The sequence below is a fragment of the Empidonax traillii genome, unplaced genomic scaffold (assembly GCF_003031625.1).
Source record: "Empidonax traillii isolate 1590-97213 ecotype Southwest subspecies unplaced genomic scaffold, ASM303162v1 scaffold515:size447783, whole genome shotgun sequence".
Classification (NCBI taxonomy): Eukaryota; Metazoa; Chordata; class Aves; order Passeriformes; family Tyrannidae; genus Empidonax; species Empidonax traillii.
In genome coordinates, this window is record NW_020955708.1 from 250514 (window position 1) to 267351 (window position 16838).

General features: G+C 45.2%; 1 protein-coding gene across 1 annotated transcript in view; it reads left to right on the forward strand.

Moving 5' to 3' along the window:
• PLBD1 (phospholipase B domain containing 1) overlaps positions 1–8735 on the forward strand; it is a 38566-nt gene extending 29831 nt beyond the window's left edge. Inside the window, exons 7-11 of the mRNA XM_027896752.1 lie at positions 664–864; positions 980–1120; positions 4973–5158; positions 6815–6921; positions 8467–8735. Coding sequence (XP_027752553.1) covers positions 664–864; positions 980–1120; positions 4973–5158; positions 6815–6921; positions 8467–8634 — 803 coding nt within the window. The 3' untranslated portion in view covers positions 8635–8735. The remainder of the gene's footprint in view (positions 1–663; positions 865–979; positions 1121–4972; positions 5159–6814; positions 6922–8466) is intronic.
• Positions 8736–16838: the final 8103 nt, after the last annotated feature.

Sequence of the window (16838 nt, forward strand, 5' to 3'; positions counted from 1 at the left end):
CAGAAAGAGGGGTAGGAAGAGCTTTTTCTCTTGTACAGGCTGGGGTTTAGGATTTAAGAGATGCCCATTTCTTGGAGATGCTTTCAAGAATAGTTCAACTGTAAAAGATCAAACTAGAAGGAAGATTTTTCTGCTTATCTTGGTTTAATACAGAAAGGATTAATTTAAAGGGATTAACTCAGATAAATTAATTTGTCTTTACAGAGTAAAAACCTAAACCCGAAACTAGTTGAGGAAAACCTTTGTGGAGTTTGTATTTCGGTTGGATTTTCATTGTTGATTTTTTTTTTAATTAATTTTTTTGTTAGAAACCAACATGCATTGGTTGCACTGGCATTTACAGTATGTAATCCTCAGCATAAAAATAATACATAGCTTGACATATGGAGAAACTTCCGAGCTTGGCGTGCAAATGTGAAGCAAATGCTCTAGACAAAGAATTAGGTGTGTTGAAAGCATGACAGTTTCTCATTTCAAACTGTGTTGATAGGTGGGCCTAAAGCTCTTGCAGACGTTACCCCCTCATCTTTAATCTTTGTTCGTTTGATTTCAAACACACATGCGTTGACTCTTTCATGTCCTCTTGGCTTGTCTCTCTGTTTTTAATTGTGAGTATATCAAAGGTTCCCAAAGATAACCAATTTTGTGGTGTTGCTGTTTAAGGCTTTTTGGAGTCCCTGGATGACTTTTACATACTAGGCAGTGGCTTGGTAATGTTGCAGACTACCAACAGTGTGTACAACCAAACCCTCATTAAGCAAGTGGTGCCTGAATCCCTGTTGGCTTGGCAGAGAGTCCGCATTGCGAACATGATGGCAAATGATGGCAAAACTTGGGCAGAAACCTTCTCCAGGTGCAACTCTGGTAAGCACATTTTTATATGAATCTTGGGGAGAAAGGATGTGTTCACTGTACCTATTATATACCCTTTTCCTTTGCCTGGCAGGACATGTAACTCTCATTTTGCTTTCATACCCAGGGACCTACAACAATCAGTACATGGTGCTAGACCTGAAGAAGGTGAAGCTGCAGAGGAGCCTTGATGATGGTGCATTGTACATTGTTGAGCAGATCCCAACCCTTGTGGAGTATTCTGATCAAACGAATGTTCTCCGGAAAGGTAATAGCTCCTGTAGTAGTTACTGGCTCAGGAAAACCATCTCTTTGTGTCAACTGATGGAGGATTGTGTTTTGTAGCTGGGAAGAGTTTATTGCACACTAGTCCTGAATTTAAAGTAAGAAAGTTTTGTGTAAGCAACCCTCTGTTGCCGGGTCTGTTGCCTTGTGTTCATTTATCTGGTGTGCTGTGGCAGGACTGGGGTGAGCATCTGTGTTTCTTAGAAGCAGAGGAGGGAAAAACAGACTTTGCCTCCTTGCTTGCTTGCCTCTTACCTTTTTTACTGGTATTATTTTCCCCTGAGACCCATGAGGAAAAGTATGAGGTCTGTTTGAAGCAGTGCTAAGTAACTGTGATGCTGTGCTCTACTCAAAATGTTTGATGAGTGGGTCATCCTGAAAGAAGATTAACTTTTGAATAGGAGAGAGTTCTATGTTTATATTCATCTCCTGAACTTTTCTGGAGCTCTGTTTTCTGATAAATATTTGCTCTTTAAAAGGTTCTTGAAATCCCTAGCAAGACTAGTGACAACGTGATGGAAAACAAAAATCTAAGTGAAGCAAAACACCCATCTGGTTTAATTCACCAGTGTTTAATAGACACGTCAGCGACCAAAACCCTAAGCCTTACGTGTGTGTCTGGTGCTTTGTGCCCCCTCCTTTAATCACATGCTGAGGGGGTGAATAGATGAATTGCTCATCATCAAAATGTCTGGAAATGTATTTATGCTAGCAGCCGGAGTTGTTTCCCTTTGACATTTTTACTTGCGTCTAGGTCCTTGGGAAGTTCTGGCTTATTCTAAGCATTGCCACGTTGTCACTATTGTTTTATGTTTTTTATTGATAATTTGGAAAAATCCCATGTCTCTCCCTTATGCATCTCTAGCTCTTTTGGCTTCCTTTGCTTTGGGCTTCTCGGTGAGCGTGGTGCAAACAAGCTTAACCCTTTAGCTCTGGGAAACACTGCGACTACATCACAGCAGTGCTGTACCTGTGCAGAGAGGCCAGGCTTAGCAGGTACCTTGAGTTCCTTTCTGAGCAATAATTTGAGAGCTGCTGTGTGGCATTCCCTGTAGGACTGAGCCCAACTCCAGGGCTTGGGCACACAGTGACCGCTTCTTGTGGCTGCTCTGTTCTTGAAGGTGGCATTAGAGGTACATGTTACTTCACATTTGCAGTATGTTTTTTCCCAGATATCTAAATGCACCTTGTGTGTATTGGATAACACAGCAGTTGGTCTCTGGGAATTTAACTACTCAAAGGACAGGGTATGCTAAGCTCTGCCAAAGTGCTGCCTTGGAGACCTCAGCTGCTGTGAGCCACCACTGCTCCTGTAAGCAGCAGATCTGGACTCCTCCATGCCATGCAGGACACCAGACAAGCCCCATCGAGGCCCCAGCCCTGTTCCCAGGTGCTTGGAGCAGCCCAGGTGAAGGAGGTTTACCTTTCTCAAGAGCAATGCTGGTTTAAAGTGTTTATACAGGGGCTGATCCTGGCACACTCCATCATTGCCTTGTAGCTGGTGTCCAAAGATAATACCCTTTTGCCACTGGCTAGGTCAGAGTGAGTTTGCCACCAGCACTGGCTTTTTAACTCTCTTTTAAGCATAAACCTAGAAACAACAGAGAATGGGAATTGAAATCTCAGGTGAACAAAGGCTGCTATTGCTGTAGTAAGCCTTGTGCTGAGGAAAAAGGAAGCATTTTCTTATACAGGTTTGAAAATTGAAAGATTTCTTTTCTTGATGGCTTCTATCAGCTTGTTTTGTAGGCCAGTGCAGGTGAGTTCTCGAAACCAGGTATCTGTTATGTTGCCCTTTCCAGGCAAAGATGTCCAGGAGCTTTCTGTATGTTAACAAAGAAAAGTCAATCCTTTAGAAGTGGGTGAGGGCAGCACGGTTTCCACTGAAGGAAGAGGTCACAGGACTGGGCTGCAGTTCATGTTTCTTGATGATGAATGAGCTTATCTCATGAATGACATACTGATTTCAATATCAAAGGCAACATTTCAGAGCAGAAGCTGGGATCTCAGTGTCTTCCACCATACGTGCAATATTCTTATTGCTCTACTTCTAAATATTGCTGAGATCTTTTGCTCTTAATGGGCAGAGAAGGAAGGCATTTTGATTCAGGGAATGTTTGCTGCCTTCATGCCATCCCCCTCTCCCCCCTTTCAGCCTTACACCCTCTCTGACTTGTTTTTTTGTCACTGTGCACCCTGCCAGGTTTGACTGGCTTATAGTAGCCATCGGGTAAAGCCTGGCTGGCTGCTGTCTTGCAGTTTTGCAAGTCTTGCAGGAGCGTGAGACACAGAAAAGCTCTTGCTGGAGGAGAGCTTCAGTAGCTTCCTCTGTTTTAGTAATTCTGACGAAACGTTTTTCCAGGTTCACATGAGACAATAGCACCTTTTTGAATCACAGCTAAACGCTACTGTTTTGGAAACTGATGCTTCCATATCCTCTGGCTTGCGTGGTTAGAGACTGGCAAGCGTGCTCGTTTCTGGAGGACACCTGTATTACAACACAGCCTGTACACAACCTGTTTTCTTCAGGTTGGCTCTAGGTCGCATAAGCAAATGCCAGTAGACAGGGTATTCCTATCTTCCCTGTCCTACACAGGACCCAAGCTGGTAAGCCCTCTGCTCAGGCAGTCTTCCAGTGTTTATGGTGTCTGTGTATCTGTCCTTCAGGAAATTTGGTTTTTGTATCTGTGTGCCTCACTCCCAGTGAGTTCCATTTGATTTTCTTGAGCATCTTACAGACTCCTTACGTTGTGCTGGGCTAACACATGGGAGTACTGCATTTACCATTGCCTAGATAGTAAATATCTAAGCCAAATCTTTGCGTGTGTGATTTGAGAAGGAACAACAGGGAATGTAAGTGCTCTGGAGAGAACCTGCAAGTTTTCTGCTCTTGGGACTAGCTCCTGTTGTATACTCCCTGCTTAAAAACTCCTTGGTGCCTGCCTTCAAAAAAAAGGTAAAAAAATTAAATGTTAAGGTATAGGTATCTATTCTTATTTATTCCAGGGCTTCCTGCACCCAGATTCTGACCTGGATGGTCTCCTGGCTCTTTACAATCGTTTCTGCTTTCTACAGTAGACTTGCTTCAGGCTATTTTATGTTGCCTACCTAAAAAAACCCCTTCTCTGGAGTTCTGCCTGTCATCCTTTGCTCTTCAGAGTTAACAAAACTGCAGGATTCACACTGGGTTTGGGAAAAGTCGGAGCAGGGCTCTACTCTGCTAATCAATCACTTCCTAACCCTCAAAGGCACCTATTGGCAAATGTGCAGCAATCCTCCTATCTTTCCTCATCACTGTGTACAACCACCACTGCACAAAGCATGTGTGTGCTGGCCTGGCTCCTGTTCACCCCGAGTAGCTCTTGTGGTCTCTATGTTGGTCCATCCCTGCCATCTCAGCATAGGGTAGTGCTCTGTCCTGGTGAGATGGGAAGGGAGCAAAAAACAGGAGTGACTTCAAGCCTCTCACTGTCAAGTTTAGTGGAGGTAAGTGATCTTACACTCCTCTGAGGCTGAGCAGAGAAACCTCTGCAGGAGGGCTGTGGCCGGGCTGTGTGTTCACCTCAGGCTCCTGCAAGCTGATGTCAGCTGTTTTGCAGGATGAGTCCTCAGGGTGGACGTCTGGGGGCGGGTTGCCTGGGTACAGTCTCCAGTGGTGTTATACTGGGAGTCAACCCCGGTCATGCCAGTGTTGCCTTATTGTGTTCAAACCAGTTTGCAGTGTTGTTCCTTGGCGTGCTGTTAAGGCAGTGCAACATGGAAAAGTGCTTATTTTCCTTTCCGATATAAACAAGAGCATCTAAGTGATTAACAGATCGGGGTTTGTCTCTGGCAGGTTACTGGCCTTCATACAATATCCCTTTCCATGAAAAGATTTACAATCTCAGTGGATATGCATCATACGTTGTCAAGTACGGCATGGATTTCTCCTATGAGCTCGCTCCGAGAGCAAAAATCTTCCGTCGCGACCAGGGCAAGGTGACTGACCTGGAAAGCATGAAGTACATCATGAGATACAACAGTAAGACACGTGTTTATGTACTGTATTTCTTGGATTATAGCGGGAAGCCGCAGCCTCATATACGGATCAGTCATATTTCCCTAAATGCAGATACAGTCAAAGCAAATAGATAACACAAGCTTACTGCTGAGGTAGGAAACCGGGCTAAAATTGCTCTATCAGGAGCAAGGGCCCTTGGGCCTGCTGTTTGACTTCTCCAGAGTGCTTCTGACACTCCAAGAGACTTTGTGGACTGCTATTACCTAATACCTCTACGGCCTGTCAATCTTGAGAGCCTTAAACCCTAAGCAACAGTTAGGTGAGATCAGACCAGAGAATTTAGCATAAAACTTCATGTCTTTTTTCCATGTTCAGGCAAATGAACTTTGGCAGGTGTCCTGGTTTCAGCTGGGATAGAGTTAATTTTCTTAGTTGTTAGTACAGTGCCGTGTTTTGGATTAAGTATGAGAATAATGTTGATAGTTCAAGCATTACTTAACACACTAATATTTTAGTTGTTGATAAGTCAAGGACTTTTCATTTTCCCATGCCAGCAAGCAGTGCACAAGAAGCTGGGAGGGAGCTGGGACATCTGACCCGAAGCAGCCAAAGGGATATTCCATACCATTCCATAGTATAAAATGTCATGGTCAGTGTATGAACTGAGGGTAATTGGCTGGAAAGGGCTGATTGCTGTTCAGTAGGTGGTGAGCAACTGGATTGTGCATCACTTGTTTCTCTTTGGTTTTATTCCTTTCTCTTTCTCCCTCTCTGTCCCTTTTCATTATTACTAATTTTTTTTTATTTTTAACTTTATTTCAATTATTAAACTGTTTGTATCTCAAATTATGGGTTTTTCTTTTTCTGATCCTCCTGGTCCCATGGAGAGTGTTGGGGGAAAGTGGGAGAGTAGCTATGTGGTGTTTATTTGCCAGCTGGGATTAAGCCAGAACAGTAGGTAATGGTCTGATGTTTGTTTTTTTTTTTTTTCCTGACAGCGTTCTCCTTAACTGGATTAAACCCATCTTAATTAATTTATAGCTAAACCCATCTCAAAGTACAGATAGCTGTAGATGCTACATTTTTATTCCCAGTTATAGGCAGCTCACTGATTACTGGGCTTGAGGTTTGGGAGGCCTCTCCCTGGGTGGGGTATCGTTGTTACTTTTTGGGCTGTGAGTAGCAGCGTGCTCATAGACGTTGAGGCTTGTCCACCTCCCCCTCCTTGTTTGCAGCTCTTGCAGTGGGTGTTTTGAAGATTTTGCTCCTTACCACTTACTTTAGTCCAGAACAGGAAAACAAAGGCTCTCATTGCTGCATTTCCCCACCCACCACTTCCCTTTCTCTTCTGCTTTTCTCTCCTGACAAAGTTTCTACAAGCTTTCATCATGTGGAGTTCCATCATGTGGAACCGCAGATGTTGGTGGTTACAGGTTGGCAGCCCTGCCCCTGGGATGCAGAATTAGCTGTATGGCTGTGGATTAGGAGTTTGTCTACTTAATGTCACGTCTTGAGCACTGACTTCTGGCTGGTAGTGGAGGAGGAGCACAAGAGCAATTCGATAGAGGGCACTTACTCAGCTTTTAGTGGCTCCAGTACTTTGCATCAGCTTTTTGTGAGGGGGCTAACTTATTTTCTTTTCTTCTTTGCTTGCCTCCCCACCGCATTTCACCCCAGACTACCAGCGTGATCCTTATGCTGAACACAATCCTTGCAACACCATTTGCTGCCGGGAAGACTTGAATCCTTCTTTACCAGTGCCTGCAGGCTGCTATGACTCCAAGGTAAATTACCTCAATTTCAACATCAGCTGAATGTTTGCTGCAGCCTGTTCGTGCTCCCGTCAGACCTGTAGTAGGTTTCCCTGGACTAGGGCAGACAGGGCCAGGCATGTCTGTTCCCTCTTTTCATGCTGTCCCAGTGCTTGGGCAGATCCTCAGATGGGAATTCTGTGCAGAGTCCTACTTCCTATCCCTGGCATCAGTCCTGGCACAGTGGTAGAGGATGCAGGGGGAGGTGTATGAAACAACATGTCCATGGGAACTTGTGGTGTTCGAGGGTTAAACCCCAAAGCCTTACGGCAGCAGGAGCCTAAAATAATGCTGAAATGAGTTGTACAGCTCAGCCTCCTGTTCACGAGGACTGCATGGGTGCCTCCCCAGAGCCCAGAGGAATATGTTTTCAGTCTCAGTTTAGCTTTACCTTTTCAATAGGCTTTCTAGTGAGCCACACTACTCCAGGGCTCCACCTCTCTGAAAAACTGCTCTCTGAAAAGTTTGGTGAAGATCACTTTGCATTTTAGAGGGATGTGGGAAAACCCTTAGACTCACTGTCCTGTCAAAAGCAGCATTTATTTTGGGCAGGTTATGTGGTATTTTCATCATCATGGTCAATGCCTGAGTAAGCAGCTGTCCAGCCCAGGTGAGCTGGGAGGTTGTACAGTGTTTTATCCTGTGGGGTGCAGCCTGCTGTGTTCCTGGATTACGAGTTTGATTGCTAGGATGGGACCTGTGAAGGCTGTTTTGGCAGTGCCAGTGCTGTGTGTCCAGCTTGCACAAGCTTGGCCAGCTGTCTGTCGCAGTGGCCAGTGGGAGGCTCCCCGAGCTGAGTAATACAAGAGGAATGCAGAAAATGGCTGTGTAGAGGTGTCTGGTAAGGGAGGGGGTCAGTGCACGCTGGTTGTGGTGCCTTAGCCAGCACGGTTAGGAAAGGGGAATGGGCTGGACTAGGAATGGACAGGGGGACCTAAAATGGGCATTGAGAGAAGCAGTCCAGAGCAGAGGTGAAACCTGTTCAGTTATAAACACCACAGGCAATTTTAGTGTCGGAGTTTGGGAAGATGGAGCAAGCTGGGAACCTCTTAGGAGACAGTGAAGGAACAGGGGGGAGTCTAGAGCAATATTAACTCTGTGTTGCCTTTCTCCATTCCTGAATTACCCCAACATGCCCCAGGGGGACAGCCCAAGTTCTTAACATGCAGTAGAGCTCAGGTCAGAACCCTGGTCTGCCTGCTGAAGCCTCAGCTCTAGTTCTAGAGACACACAAATCCAGGGAGGATAGTCCTGAGGGCTCTTTCTTTCAGCCTGGCTAGTGCAGGGGCTGGAGGGCACGTGTGCTTTGCTGCTGTCCTTCAGTGCTGGCTGCTGCTGGCCGAAGGTGTCTCTGTGCGGGGGAGAAATGCTGCCTGATCAATGTGCATTTCCCCCGCTCACTCCTTTCACTTTCACTGTTACCAAATCTCCCAGAGCTGTTCCTGCTGTCAGGGATGGGGATGTTATCAAACACCATGCAGTGCTTTTGCCCTGAATTCCTCCTGTCCTTTGTTGCAGGTGTCAGATTTCCGCCTGGCATCAGCGTTCACAGCCTCTGCCATCAACGGCCCTCCAGTGCAGGGAGGGCTCCCCGTCTTCACCTGGAGACGGTTTAACCGCACGCGGCACCAGGGCCTGCCAGAATCGTACAACTTTGATTTTGTCACCATGAGGCCGATCCTGTAAAACCAGCATCAGTAGCCTCAAATGGATTTTTTTTTTTTTAATGAAGATTTTATTTCTTGTGTGTAATAAATCGACCTGGATGTCCACATCCCTGTGCCTTACCTGCTTTCCCCTGTCCTGCCTGATAGGCACCTGGTACTGGCGTTGTCTGCTTCAGTGCAGGCCAATGCATGTTACTTTCTTCTGAGCTGTTTGGGCAGCCCTTCCTCTGACTAGGATTGATGGGAAGCAGGTGGCACAGCTTTCTGTTGATCTGAGCCATCATCAGCTGTTCCCAGAGCTGGAGTGAAGAGCAATGCCAGAAATAAGAGTGATCAGTCCCTAGCGGCAACATGGGACCTGTCTCCAGGGTTGGGCTGAGCCAGGTGGCTGCTGTGGGCCATGGTGGCCTTACATCAGCATTAGTTTGATGTCTGCCTTTTGTCTGAGCAGTGCCTGCAAGATATGCTGCAAGATACGTTGCTTCCCATCCAGAAATGTCACTAATGGAGAGAGTCAAGGCTGTGTTCCCCATGGCAGGTCGGTCTGTTATCTACAGGGCACGGCTTTCAGTGATGTTGGCAAGGTTTTCTTTGTCTGGCCAAAACAGCTTGCAGCGGTCAGTCTGCCAGAGGGGGTGAAGGGAAGCAAGCAGCCTGATGCTTTTGGAAACACGCCCCTGCCCCAGGCTGCAGCATAACAGCAGGGACACAAGTGTGGTGCAGTGGATCTCTTGCAATGGATTGCTCTTGAAATGGATTGGCCCATGCAGTTGGTGACATCTGTACCTACTCCCTCAGCTGTGGCAGTGGAGTGTGACAATGAGATGGATGTGAGAGCCAGGGCTGGACGCATTACTCTTAGTTACCTGTATTTATGCTGAGGAGTGGAGTCACTTGGCTGTTTTGTGCTAGGTGTTATACGTGTAATTAAGTAAAACAAAATAAACAGCTCTTTCCACATGTCCTTGATGGTCCAAGCTAAACAGTGCACAGCACTGCCCTATATTATGAAGGTGAAGAAGGATGAGCAGTGTGAGGTTTTCAATCAAGCCCCTGGAGTTTAGTTTGTGTGATGGGGAAGAGAGTAAGTTACTGCAACATGGGCGAGGTTCTTCCCTAAATATCTGGTTGTTACAGTAAGGCTGATTTCTGCCAAAGAAAGAGGGAGACCAGAAGTTAAAGCAAAGCTATTGTTCAGGATGAAAAACCCATGCGGGGACTGAAACGCTTTGTTTGCTGAGGTGTAGAAGGAGGTAGGTGTGAAAGGCCGGAGAGAGCATCCTTGCCATGTGCAGGGTTAAGGGAGCACTGTTTAAAATTACTAACTGCTTAAGTATTCACTATAAAGCTGGTTTTTGCTTTTCAGTACAGTCCTTTGCTGGGTAAAATTGACTGAGCCAGATGACACAGATGAAGTGTAGGCATTGGTGTCTGTGCCAGTTGCAGCTGTGCCTGTGCTAGAGGAGGATTAATATGTGATGTTTGCTTGGTGCCCGGGTGCTCTCCACCTGCACGTATGGGGAGGAGGCTGCCATGGTCGCAGAGTTTTAGACACAGCACCCCCTCTTTACTCCTACCTGAGGCTCTCTGTCAGTGAAAGGTGCTTTGCCTGCCCACAGCTGGGACTGCAGGGACCTCGGCCTCTGTGTGAGCCCTTGCCCCAGATGCTTCATCCCTGCCCCAAGCTCTCTGTGCAGAGACCTCCTTCCTGTGGTGGTGGAGCCACTGGCACAGATTGGATTGAACAGGCTGTAACAGGCATTAAGGAGCACACTTAAAAGATGGAGTGGAGCTGGGTCATGAAGAGCAGTGCAGGGATCTGAGCTGCCAGCAAGCGGAAGACCAAGAATCAGCTGCTTGTTTGAAACTAGAAGCACAGAGGGGCTGGAGGATGGCTTGACTCCCCTGTCACTCCTAGAAAACACAGAAACATTGCAGGTTGTATTTTCTGCTTTTTCACACAATCTTATATGAAAATGCTAATGGAGGAGTATTGTATAAAAGTTGATTCCCAGGGAACAAGAAGTTGCCAATTGATTTGTGTTGAACAGTGTTCTTGATCCAGGGCACACTGAGATGCTTCCCCCTGCAGGGAGTGGAGATGTGTGGCACGATGTGCCCAGGACATGCCAAATATGCATGGAAATGGGAGCTCTGCGTTTCTCCCACTTAGTGTCCTACCCTGAGGCAGGAGCTGCTTTGTTCTCCAACCCAGAGTTGTGGAAAAACAGCTCTACTTTTAAGAGTCCTTTTCTGTGAGTAAATATTTACATCAGTACGACTTCACTCTGTGGGACTGTTGTTTTTTGGTTTTTTTTTGCCTTTGATGATTGTGCTGTTAAAGGCCACTGCATTCCTCTTACTGTGCTGTCCTGTGTGCCTCATTTGTTGGCAGAGCAGCCAAGGTTGATGTGCCAGCCATGAGCACAGCAGCTGGGTGGAGCTCCTCTTCCCTGTGCAGCTGCACCAGTGACCAGAGAAGGCTTTGAGCAGGGCTGCATGGCCCTGCAGGGGCAAGAGGACTGACAGCATAAGTCTCAGGCAGCTGCATGAAGTTTAAAGGTCTCTGAGTATCTTATTCCCTTTTGCAGGTCCCACATAAGAATGAAAAAAAAAAAAAAAAAAGGAAGGTGTGCTCTAAGCAGAGGATTTGTGGCAGAAGCTGCCCCCTTTTTCACACCCTGCTTCCAGGTTTTTCCAAGTCCTGTGGCTTCTGACTCTTCAGGTTTTCAGGCTTGGCTGGAGAGACACTTGGTAGGGAGGTGGTTGTGATAAACCTCTCCTGCAATAAGGAAAAGAAACCCGCTGTTCAGTCACTAGGCAATGCCTACAGAGGAAATGACTCCTCCCAGCAGGACCACCAAAACTGCCTCATGTAATGCAGGCTTTCACTTCCTTTGCCGTTTCCCTTTTCTGAAGTCCAGTAGCAAACTCACCTCTCCTGGTTTTACTGGTCTTAGTTCTGACAGGGTCTGTCACAGCACCCTCTGTCCTGCAGCAGGAGACACCTATGCAAGGTCTAACCAGTCCGTGCCTGCCTGTCTTAATTACTACATTGTAATCTTGTTAAACTAAGAAACTTGAGGTGGAAGCGTGGAAAAGAAACAGCTTTTTATTAACAAAACCCGAGTAAACAAGAAATGGTGCAATCGAAAACTTTCAGAAGAAACGAAACAAAGTCCCAATTCCCCAGGTGGGACGGGGGGCGGGAAGAAACCCACGGCACCCCGGGCAGGGGTGGGGGAAAGGCAGGACTGTCCCGGCAGTTCAGCAGCTGCTCAGAGCCGCGGGTACTCTCAGCTAGCACTGAAAAAAAAAGGTCCTTTTTCCCACAGGCCGTCCGAAGGCAGGATACCTCGCTCTGAGATGGGTCGGTCTCTCTCTCTTTCAGTTGTTCTCCACAAGGTGTCCCGTGGGGAAAAAAAACCCTTCCTCTCAGGAAAACAAAAGGAGGCGGCCGAAACCGCGCTCCCTGCTCCGTCCGATCCGCGACCAAAATCTAAACCCCCATCGAACCACAGACTCCCAGCCGACCCCTCGGAAACCGAATTTCCCGGGAGAGCTCGCCCTGCCCTGCGTGTGCGGCTTCGCTCCGTCCCTTCACTCCCATCCCGGAAAAAACTAATGGGGGCGGGGGGGGGGCGGACACTGGGGGAAAAAATCCCAACATCTCTTCTTTTCAAACCTATGACACTGCCCAGACCAGGCTCCACAGCACTTCCGAGGGAGAAACCAACACCATTCCTTGGTCAGTGTCCTGGTGCTGTGCTGCTGCTGGGTCAGATTACTTAGCCTGCTCCTGGGTTTTTGGTTTTTTTTCCCCCAAGTTTCCTTAGTAGGAGTGTGGTGGTGTGCAGAGGTGCACTTTGCTGTTTGAACATTCTGCCCTGAGGCAGTAGGACCTTTCCAGACCTACCATTGAGCCTCTGCCAAAGCCACCCTGCAGCAAAACAGTGAGTGCTCTGCGTGTTCCCTTACTCACTTCGCTTTACTCCAGCACAAACTGCAATTACAGCAGGGCTTGAGCAGAGTGGTTACGCTGTATTTGATGCTAAAACTCATGTTCTAAACTATGTGCAGTAGGTACTCTTAGTCTAAATAGGCAGTTTGAGAAACGCAGGACTTTGAAGTGGGATGGTGCTGAGGCATCACTTCACAAGAGTCCATTATCTTCTGGTCAGTGACTTGAAGCAAATTTTAGTAAGTGCAAGGACACTAATTATTACCATTACAAATTAACTATAAGCCCTCGAAGTATAGGGTCAGCACTTACTTGGGGTAGGCATGTCTGTAACTCCAAGTTCTAAGTACTTTGAGTTCTCTACAATTTGGCAACAGAGTTGGGTCCAAGAAGCAGCTTTTCCCAGACTGCTGTCTAGTCCAGCAGCTTATTGGTACCAATTAAGTTGAGCAACATATGTCATGGTGGCGTTCCTGGCTTCTACCCTTGAAGCAGCAGGGTGGGGAGCAGATCCCTGCACTGAAACACCCTTTTTGTTACCCCTTGTTTCATTACTCGTGACAGATGCAATTAGTGCTGTGCACAACAGGTGCCCCCTGGCTTGAGAACGAGAACAAGTTGAGACCACTGCTGCAGGCTCAGGCACTAATGCTAAAGGGTGCTGTGAAAAACCAAAGTCATCTCCGGTACTTTGGTCAGAGCTTCTTGCTAAGAGTGACTATTTTTTCAGAGATCAAACCCGGCACTGCGGAAGAAGATTGTTTTTGGAGTAGCACGAGCAACTGGATTTCCATTCCTGTATCTCTCTGGGGCAACTCTGGGGAGCAGGTTACGTGATTTTATCTGTCCAAACTTTGCAGAAGTGCATGCAAGGTGGCTTTCCAGAAGTTACAGCACTGCTTTTGTTTCTTGCTTCTGTGAGGGCAGCACCATGCAGTTGCTTCCCTGGGAATGACCAAGAGCCAAACTATTGTGGCCGAGTGTTACTTAAGCGAGGTGGCGCCACCTCTGAAGAGGAAAAGCAGGCTCTGGGCTGTTTTTTGAGAGAGTTGTCTCCTGAGGTGTCAGGAACTAAGCACAGATGACTCAGAATGTTAAAAACCCAGAAGTTTATTTCAAAGTATAAATTTCAGGCTTGTCAGACAAAACCCCACTACAATTAATACAGACACGCACTAATCTACAGTACATACAAAAATGGGGAGAGCTGGCAATCGCCCAGTTTAAATTGGACATTAAATCAGTTCTTTTGTATTTACAAGTCCAGCTGCAAAACAAAACAAGGAATCAGATTTGAAGTTTCCCAACAAAGGATTTTGCATGTTTGACTCCCAATAGTCAATAAATTACTAAAGCTGAAGAGGACTTCCCAAACAGCTACTACCCAGTTATCTTATTTACAGCTACAACTCATTAAATTAAGACAGCACCTCAAATATATATATATATGTGTATATATATATGCATGTGTATATGTATATAAAAGAGAAGAATGCTCAGCCTACATAACGATGATAAGAAATAAAGATGCATTTTTAACTTAAAAGGTATGAAAAGGAAAAATCATTCATTTGCTTTCTCCTAGCTATCCTTATCATTTTCCTTCTCCCCTCAGAAGATGTTTTGAAGGGAATACAGATTTGGGTGGCAGGCCTGGCTCAATTTCATTTGAACTCCTCTCCCTCCAGTGTTTTCATATAATGCCCAGCCCAACCCAAATCAGCAAAATTAAAAAAATATATATTTAATATTTCAAGCTTCTATTTAAAATATCTGCATAGATATTTTTGACTAAAGGAAAATACTCAAAAGAGTTCATAAGAAGGCAGAATCACAGTTTGATTTCTTACAGTGTATGCAATACTTATTCTGGGGAATGGTTGTTTAGGGAGCAGCAACAGACGTGACCCATCCCTACATACAATACAGATTTTAATTTATTGGACATTTAAGACAAACAGCATGAAGGGTGGGCTGAAGTGACTGTTTTTGTTACAGTACAAAATGGTGTTCAGATTCTACTACTGGGTCCAGTCATGCTCCCAGTGAAGGCACAAGGGGTTTTGCCTTCATTTTCAAAGGAAGCAGGGCAAGACCCCTTAATTTTACAGGGAGAACACCATGGGTGTAATTGTTCCTTGAAATAGGCAAAAAATTAATTAAACCTAGAAAAAATTCAAGGCATTTTCCAGCTTAGTGCTAAAAGCCTTGGGAATGGGTGAGTGTCTCAGTGCTTGTGCTCAGTGGTCTAACACGGCCAAAAGTAGTACAAACAATTAAAAGGAGCAAAGTCTAAACCCAACTGCTACTCCTAGGGAAGCCGCTGACAGGCTGGGCGGAACTTGCCTCTGCACCCTTGTGCAGATGCTGCACTTGCAGTCTGCCCCCTCCCAGGGTTTATTTTTTTGTATCCAATAAAGCTTTTTTAGACACAGAGCAAAATAAAAGTGAAGCTGTAACTAGGAGAAATGCAATGGACAGGAATGGCATTTTGCCATCAGCACTGCACAGCAGGGCTCCTCTCCAAGTAGATGGACTAACCCAAATTACATTCAACCTGGACATCGAGAGGCTGTTGTGACACACAACCCAAACCTAAAACACACCAGAAAGTAAATAATGATGGAAAACACAGCTGTAGAGTCAGTGCTGTGTTTGCTAAAACATGGGAAACTAAACCCAAGGCGGTACTACGCAAACGTCATGTACCCAGAGGCAGCAGCAAAACATGCAGTCAGGAACAACTTTATACCAGGCTACTGAAAGTCAGATGGAAAAACTTGCATCAAGTGCAGATGAGAAACGAAAACCAACTTTTCCACTTAAAATCCATACAGAGATTTTTAGCATATTTAAAAGTGGATTATTGGAAGGCTCAAGCAATTCACACTAATGAAGAGACCAGTCTAGAGAGACAGTAGTAACAGACCTGTAATGAATGTTCCTGAATATTCTGGTAATACTTTCAAATAAATTCTGTTAAATGAAACAAATTATTTCTGATTGTTTGTTGCTAACAGAAATTTAGTTTCTCAGTAACTTTATTCTTTCTGGGAGGTAAAGCATAATAAAATAACCAGCCACTCCACCACACGGAGATAAGTGCCATGAGGTAAGGAACTAAGCAATATTCCTGTTTGTTAGCATAAGGGGTCTCTCTTGAGCCAGAGCCAGTTTTCACAATCAGTTCAGTGAAGAACACGAGTAAATAAAGATGAGTCTTCTGTCTCTAAGGATGCAACTTGCAAAACCTCCGAATGGAATGCCAGACCATCCCAAATAATACCTTACTGAAGGAAAGAAAAAAGATTCTAACACAGGACTGGCACCCCGTGCCTTTCCCAAACAAGACAAACCTAAGAACAACGGAGATCTAAATGCAAGCACAAACTACAGAAAAGCTCATTTATTGTTTGGGCTAGAATCACAACTAAGGGCATAAATTTCAGGCTGGAGTCCAATTTTAACTTTTAAAATCTCATTGTACTGATACGGCCAAGGGCTCTTTGGTACCATCTCAAAGACACATTAAAAAAAAAATTGCCCAAGGAGGACTTGACAGCAATCAACTGGAAAGAACTGCTCTAAGCTCTACTACAGAACTGGCTTTATAAAAACCCCACTTTAGACTAAATAGACTAAATGCATTATTAAGTAATTGTTCCTTGAAATAGGCAAAAAATTAATTAAACATAGAAAAAATTCAAGGCATTTTTGATTATTGGCACCAGAAATACAGGGACAGCTGTAGTTCAGAGAAAATCAATCATACACGAGAGTTGGTGTGAACCTTCTCTGGTGATACTTGGATTTAGCCAGAAATTTTTGCTTGCCCAAATCAACAGAACTGCTGTACTTTAAATGTAGGTTTCTATACCGAGAATAGTTGTTACTCACTTGACAGAAGTGACAAACAATCCCAGCTACATCAAGGAGTGCAGTAAACCAGACAAAAGTCTACAATGTAATTTCTTTCACCATTAAAAGTTCTCAAAAGGAGCACTGCTAAAGAACCCATAGTTTATTTTAGTATATTAAGTATTTAGTATTTAGTATATTAAATATTTAGTATATTTTACCGGTCCTGTTTTGGGATTTAATTCTTCTGACACTTTTTCAACCTTGCTTTACACTTCAAAATGTTGGTTGAAAGAAAAAGGGCATCACAATGAAAAAATGTCATATTCTGCAGTTTTGCTACACGGTGGATTAAAAAAAAGGAATCTTCCCCTCTAAACCCATTGTTTGGTTTCGTTGGGCAG